Source organism: Pinus tabuliformis, chromosome 7 (assembly GCF_031772625.1).
Source record: "Pinus tabuliformis cultivar Carrire ecotype Pingquan chromosome 7, CPIR1, whole genome shotgun sequence".
Lineage (NCBI taxonomy): Eukaryota > Viridiplantae > Streptophyta > Pinopsida > Pinales > Pinaceae > Pinus > Pinus tabuliformis.
The window spans coordinates 1,566,997,275-1,567,004,214 of NC_142293.1; the positions used below are offsets into that span (position 1 = coordinate 1,566,997,275).

Sequence of the window (6,940 nt, forward strand, 5' to 3'; positions counted from 1 at the left end):
CATTGCAAGTTAATCGGACATTGGCAAGCCAAGTGTTGGAGGCATCATCTAGAGCCTCATCCAGGGAATCACATATCTAATAGAAAGGTTTGGATAATCAAGGTTTAGGCAAAAGCAGTTATTTTACACTTGCAAACCAAGGAGCAGCAAATGTTCAATGAAATCTGCCATGAAATACATTCTTCAATCCTAGATGGAATTTTTAAAACGCTGTTGGAAATGGTGTGATAGAAAATAGAATAGGATGTTGCACCTTCAAGTTGAAGCTTTTGGGGATGAAGAAACTGTGAATGGGTCTATTCCAAAATAACCCCTTCTTCAAACTTCGTAAAATAGATCAATCCTGGCAAAGTTTGAAGTCAATGGTCCGTTGGCAATCAACTTGAAAAAAAATGACCAAAGGCCTCATTTTAGCCACATGAAAATGAATGAACTACTTTCTGGTTGGCATTCCAACACAACATTATAATAGATGATGCTTGATGAAAAACAGCGCAAGAGACGAGAACAAATGAAGCTTGGAAGAAAGAGGCAATAGCAGAAGTGATTCAGTACTCGCAATGAAGAAATATGCTCATAAATTGAAGAACAGAGAGGATTTGGAGCACGTTCACAGTGAACAAAGATTGCCACTACGCCAAAACAATTTGCAAAAGTCTGCCAGTAAAGAATATATGAAATCTCTAATTGACAGCATATAGCTCTAGTTGTATCAATTCCTGAGCACAAATAAAAGCCAAAATTATTAGCCTTCCCATTTGGGTTTCCAGGGTAATCTGTGTCTATGGTGTGGTTTATTGCTATGTGATTGTAATGATCTGGCTAATTGCTTATGCTGTGGTAATCAACTCCAATGACAGTTCATTTGGTTGCATTGTTGGATACAATTTCAGGCTTATTTACTGAGAAAACCACATTCTAAAGCTCCAATTCTGCATTAAATTGATCAATTAATGTTGCCCAGATTCAATAACATTGCTGACTCAAAATGAAGAAGTATGTTCATAAATTAGAGAATGAGAAGGATTACCTCTAAAAGCAAAACAATCTGTAAAAGTACTGCCAAAGAATATGAATATATAAAATCTATGATTGAGAGCATATAGTTCTAGTTGCATTAATTCCTAAGCATAAACAAAATCCAAAATTGCTAGTTTTCCCATTTTTGGGTTTCCAGGGTAATATCTGTACTTATGCTGTGGTTAATTGCTATGTCATGTATTGATCTGTTTAATTACTCATGTTCTCTGATAATTATTTCCAATGATAGTTCATTTGGTTGCATTGCTGGGTTTAATTTCAGGCTTGTTTACTGAGAAAACCACATTCTATAGCTTAAATTGTGTGTTAAATTGATCAATTAATGTTGCCACGATCTCATAACATTGCTGGCTAGTATCTACAGCTCACTCTAATTGCTTGGTCAACGGTTTTGATCTCTAGCCTGTGTACTGTGCAAGTCACCATAAGTAGTTCAGAGAGGCATCATAATTACTTTACTCTGTTGCCGACATAAAAATTGTGGCTGGAGTGTTGTGGGCCATTAGCTACAGATATTCCCTTTAAATCATTCAAAACCTTGCAGCAAATGGCATGCTGCAGTCATATGCTCTTCAATTGCAGTATTGTATTTGAATTGTATGATATTTGAGCCTTTGGCATTCACACAGCCATCATTGTGCTATGTTCAAACAACACATCAAGTCACCAGAAGCCATACATTTGCATTCTCCAGATGCAGTGTGTTCGGCCTACAGCAAGGCAAAATCACTCAAAAGTGTATTATTCACATGAAAATTCCAGTGGTGTCAATGCCAGAAACGAAATCTTTTCTCAAATACTTACAGCCCCCAACACAACAGCATACAAATACCCATTGTACATGTATTATGGCTATAGTGATGTGGATAAGGAGGAATAGAGTTTGCATTTGAATATATATATATATATATATATATATATATATATATATATATATATATATGTCTTGACTGGGCTGATGTATGGTCAATTGCATACATTAAACAAACAGATATGGATTGCTGGCATAACAGAATTCAAGCGCTGAGTTAAATCTTCTAAGTATGTTGCATTGCTGGCAATTAAAGCCGGCTTCACTCAAATTTATTGTTGGGCATTGGACTTGGCACCACAAGCAAGTAATCCAAACTTGAAACTAATCTGAAACAAGGCCATTCATTCATGCTGGTGATTAGCAAGTGGAGAAGTTTTACCTTAGTTGCCAGTGAATTGCAAAAATATCAAATTTTAATTCCACATGGAAGATCTGTGTTGGCGAAATGGACGAATTTGTATTAAACAAGAATATTCATACTAGGAATAATGTTACATTTCAAAACAACGCATCCTGAAATTACATTATACTGAATTAATTCAATACTTGAATTAACCAATTTTTTAGTTTTTAAGATCCTAATGGTCAAAATGTTTGATCCCTGACAATTGAGATGCAGCAAAACACTATGTAAAAGATTGAAGCATTGGGAATCTGTTAAAACCCTAGACTTACAATAAAATAAATGCCATATTACACTCATACAGAAACCAAGTTACCACATTCTTTTCCCAAGAAATTACCCCCCTCCTCCCCCAACCAAAAAAAAAAAAACAAAAATTTGATATTTACATTTAAAAACTTGGTGTTTTTTGAAGGAGCCAATCAAAGAGCTCCAGATAGAGGAATTGACAAGCTACATGCTCTCGGAGATTACAAATTGCTAATAGATTGGGAAAACCAAGTTTATCACATTTTAAAACATTGAAACTCAAAATACATAGTACACCCACCAGTCACCATACAGTATGTACTTGCACAATTACAGAGGGCTTGCATGTGCAGATTCATTCAGGAAAAGACAACCAAATACATGATTGAAAAAATCTCTACCTTTTACAATTTCACCATTTCCAACTACTGCTTTGGCATCGTATTTACATGCCCTAGTGCAATCAGGGCAATATGTAACCTGTATTTCATTGAGAATAAATTAGAAAACATCCAAAAACAAGTGTATCAGTTTCAAATACAGAATAAGTGAAACTTCTTAGTCAAGACAGTCGACACAACAAGATGGTCAGAACTATAATATGGACCACTGCATATTAAATTAAGCGCCAAAGTAGGGAACTGCTGCATTAGATAAAGAGACCTGGCTGCCATGGCCCATGACTGAGTTGACCGTACTAGAAATTAACTTCTAATATCTTCCTTATGAAAGATTTGTTCTTCTTCAATTAGGTTGTCCTAAAATGTTTTCAAGATACATTTTCCTGTTTTCATATTTCACATCACTTGACTTATACAGGAATGTACTAGTAAATTTTTGAGTTTTCAATAGCTGTTCCATTATCAAACTTGAAGCAACCAGTAGCCAAGTATTCCATGTATCTTCCACAATTAAACAATTTCTATAGTTAAAAATACGTCACCTCTCTGTTTAGCCAAAATAATTTACCATTCTAGACTATAATAGAAAAACAATAACTAGTTCACTTCTCACCTCCAAGATCTTTGGCTGAAGATTGTTGTCGAGCATAACATCCACCCCATAAATGGCCCTTGCTGTTGGAGAGTGCATCTCAGGGTGCACAGCTGCTGCAGCTTCAAAAACAGCACGGATCATCGCTCGGACTCTTTCATGTATGTCAATCCATTTTGCTGGAAAGTTGAAACCACAGGCAGTAGACGCTTGTTTCAGTAAGTTAGACAAAGGAATCTTGGAATTGATCGCAGTAAACAAAGATAAGATTCAAAGAACATGAATTAGCTCCTGCATAATTTCATAATTGTTTGACCTCAATAGATCTTCACTTAAAATGAACCAACAAAACTTAATGCATGTAATAATTAAATACCATGATGCTCCTGTTCAAACTCTAACACAAACTCCTCGGAATTCGTGTGGTTCAATTGCCCTCTATAGTTCTGCAGAAACCACAAATTATTGCAAAACCGAAAGATCAGACACATCACCAGATATAAAATGGTATAGTTTCTTCTCAGAAAAATCCAGTGAAATATGAAACTTACATCAATGGCAGTAAAAACTAAAATAGAAACCTGTGTTGGATATGCACCTCAAGATTGCAAAGATAGAGGTTGCATATCTCAAGTTCCAATATTTGATACTTAAGACCATTTGTCCCACCTCAAGATACACATTATCAAGCTTCTCAACCTTGACATTGGACTCAATGCACGCTCTACATTTAATGCATCAAATGCACACTCTACATTTAGAGTACCAAATGCACCCAATACAACATCCAGATTCAATGCACCATTGCACATACAAGCACTTGCCATGCATGCACACACACACACACACACAATTGATGGATCAACCCCACAGGCTGTACAATGCACCTCACTCCTCTGGGTGCAACTACACAAGAATATAGAAAAGAAATTTCCAGGTTGTCAAACATAACATATGATTGGAGTTTTATTTCATTGAATGATGTCCATTTTACGTACCATTACAGTAAAATGAGTTTCATACTCCAACAGGCTGCTTTCTTTCAATGTATACTGGTTATTTGCAAGTCTCACCTGCAAAAATTAAGAGCAGATATAAATGAACTTCAAAGACATAAGATCAAAGTCAACTGTAACTTTTATATTTAGATCATTGATAGTGCAGAGAAACCCTTTTTGAATAAACATGTATATTCCATGGGCACCATTCAAGCACATGAATCCTGTGCTTCAAGAGAGCAATAAGCAAAAGAGAATGTTGAGAAAAAAAGTTTACCCAAAAGATATCCCAGAGGAGAATCTCCAATGGTTGCATACTACGAAGGAGAACAACATAGCGCAAATCAAATTTTCTTCCCCTGAAAAGAGCAGGATTTTCAATATATTTCTGACATATCTTTGGACCTGTCTCCATAAGCCTAATAATTGCAGGTAAATATCCTGTTATTGTTGTATCAATTGTTCGTGCCATATTCCATGGTTTCAGAATCCAAAGGTTATTTCTTCCTTCTTTATCTCTTACATGGTAGTCTCCTATAAGTTCAGATAATTGTGTTTCCAAATTGTACGTGGGTTGAAACCATTCCGGATCACCATATGCCTATAAAAACACAAAAGCAACTTAAATATCAATTGAACATCCAAGGCATGCGAAATTTTGCAAATCAGTTACAAGAAGTCATAAGCTTCAAACTGCAATTCATTATGTTCCATAAATTACATGCCACAAATACCATTCTATGAACATGTGCACTCACCCATTAAATGCTGGCACTAAACTTTAGATTCTAAAATGTCACAACTGAGAAAACAATAGCAGAAAATAACCAGTCTCAAACAGGAATATTAGCAGAAATCTAGCTCAGTTATGGAGTCTCTTATTCAAGTCAAATGTTTTAGGCATTGATATCAAAGCTGACTCAAAAACACTCCTGTCTAAGCAAGATCTATCAACCAACATCAAAGCTACCTCTGTACATCATCCCTATATTTAAAGAAGTAGAGATAGTTGTCCAATCCCAACATCTGACTGATTCAGTATAATATTAATCTAATAATAAAAGCGGCCACATAGCACTTCTAAAAAAAGTTCTCGCTTCTACTTAATGTAGTTTTCTTTCTATTGATTTTGTAGCTTCAGAAGGTCTTCTTATAGGTTTCTGCCTTGCACGCAGGAGAAGAAGTCCTCTTTAGGTGGTTGTTTGAGAGGAGAAACTAATATGATATCATTCCCAAGTTTGAACTTAGAAAAAAGTATATTGACTAATTAGTTAATTAATGTTGACTTTGAACTAAAATTTATCTAAAGATAAATATTAATTATTTAAATGACTTAGATCTAATCTCCACCATTGATTTAAGAAGGCTGGAATTTAATCTTACCCGTCTATTGTTGATTTCTGGTAGCATCAAATGTGCTCTAAGTCTCAAATTTTGCAGAGAGGCTTAGACATATGTATTCCACAATACCCATAAATCGTTTGGGAAATTCCACCTAGAGACAGTTTTATTTAAATAAACAATTATTTTTTGAAGGATCCTAAGTCTAAACTTAGGAAATTAAAATAATTAGTGGGTATTAATCTAAATGGGTGTAACTTCTAGAAGAAGACGAAGATCGAGTCCAAATGATCTGAGCCATTGATTAGAATCTAATTTGGGCCGTTGGTTCTCAGCTGGAAGATTATAAGGACATCGAGGGGCATTTGGAATCACACCAAAGGCAGATACTCAGTTACCAGAGTAAGTTCGATTTTCTCACTGGTTGAAGTTCGGCAAGAGAAAATCGAATCAGAGGGAGAATTGTAAGTGAGAAGGAGAGAGAGGGGGTATCAACATCAATCTGAAGGTTGGGATTGCGTAGAGCCTAGAGGCTCATTCCTTCAGTTGTTGGGGCATAGGAAGTTGTGGGCAATTTGCGGGAGCGAAGCTAGTGGGGTACTGTGGTCAGAATAGTACCTAACATAGCAAAACCAAGGTAGAGAGAGTTGTTGTTGAGGCAGATTTCTAGCCAAGGAATCTGGATCAATGTTGCGGTGCACAGATGATCGAAGAGGAGCAATTTGAGGATTGGCAGAAGGATTTCCAGGAGGGAAATCGGGACTTAGAAGGAGTCCAGCAAAGAACTTCCAGGTGGGAAGTAGAGAGACTCAACATGAGTGGAAAGGAGAACTTCCAGAGGGAAGTAGAGAGACTCAACATGAGTCGAAAGGAGAAATTCCAGAGGGAAGTAGAGAGACTCGGACGAGTCAACAGAAGAGCAGAGAGATGGTCGTGAATGGGCTGAGAGATCAAGACAAGCTGGATGGGGCGTCCAACTTTGTGGTCTGGAAGGCCAGGATCTTGTCCATTCTAGATAGACATCGCATCAAGGGCTTCGCCTTGAGAGTAATGGCTATCCCAATTGACCCGGTAGCTAATGAGAAGTATGATGAGGCAATG

At 36.6% G+C, this 6,940-nt stretch overlaps 1 protein-coding gene across 2 annotated transcripts; it reads right to left on the reverse strand.

The window, feature by feature from the left end:
- Nucleotides 1-2,622: 2,622 nt before the first annotated feature.
- On the reverse strand, nt 2,623-5,095 carry LOC149254044 (uncharacterized). 2 transcript variants are annotated; one of them, XM_089456979.1, is made up of 6 exons: nt 5,022-5,087; nt 4,776-4,857; nt 4,499-4,573; nt 3,877-3,946; nt 3,522-3,679; nt 2,623-2,987 (listed from the first exon to the last, which is right to left on the reverse strand). In XM_089456979.1, coding segments are annotated over exons 1-6 (537 nt in total). In that variant the 5' UTR covers nt 5,024-5,087; the 3' UTR covers nt 2,623-2,837. The 2 variants fall into 2 exon arrangements, with proteins under 2 accessions (XP_089313105.1, XP_089313104.1); XM_089456978.1 differs by having other exon boundaries at nt 4,776-5,095.
- Between the last annotated feature and the right edge of the window lie 1,845 nt (nt 5,096-6,940).

Bases quoted from the DNA above. Each gene is read 5' to 3' on its own strand.
- LOC149254044 (XM_089456978.1), bottom strand. From the start codon at position 4,970: ATGGCACGAACAATTGATACAACAATAACAGGATATTTACCTGCAATT. The intron at 4,574-4,775 runs GTAAACTTTTTT...TAATTTTTGCAG, and splicing joins TCCTCTGGGATATCTTTTGG to GTGAGACTTGCAAATAACCA. The intron at 3,947-4,498 runs GTACGTAAAATG...TGGTTTCTGCAG, and splicing joins AAACTCATTTTACTGTAATG to AACTATAGAGGGCAATTGAA.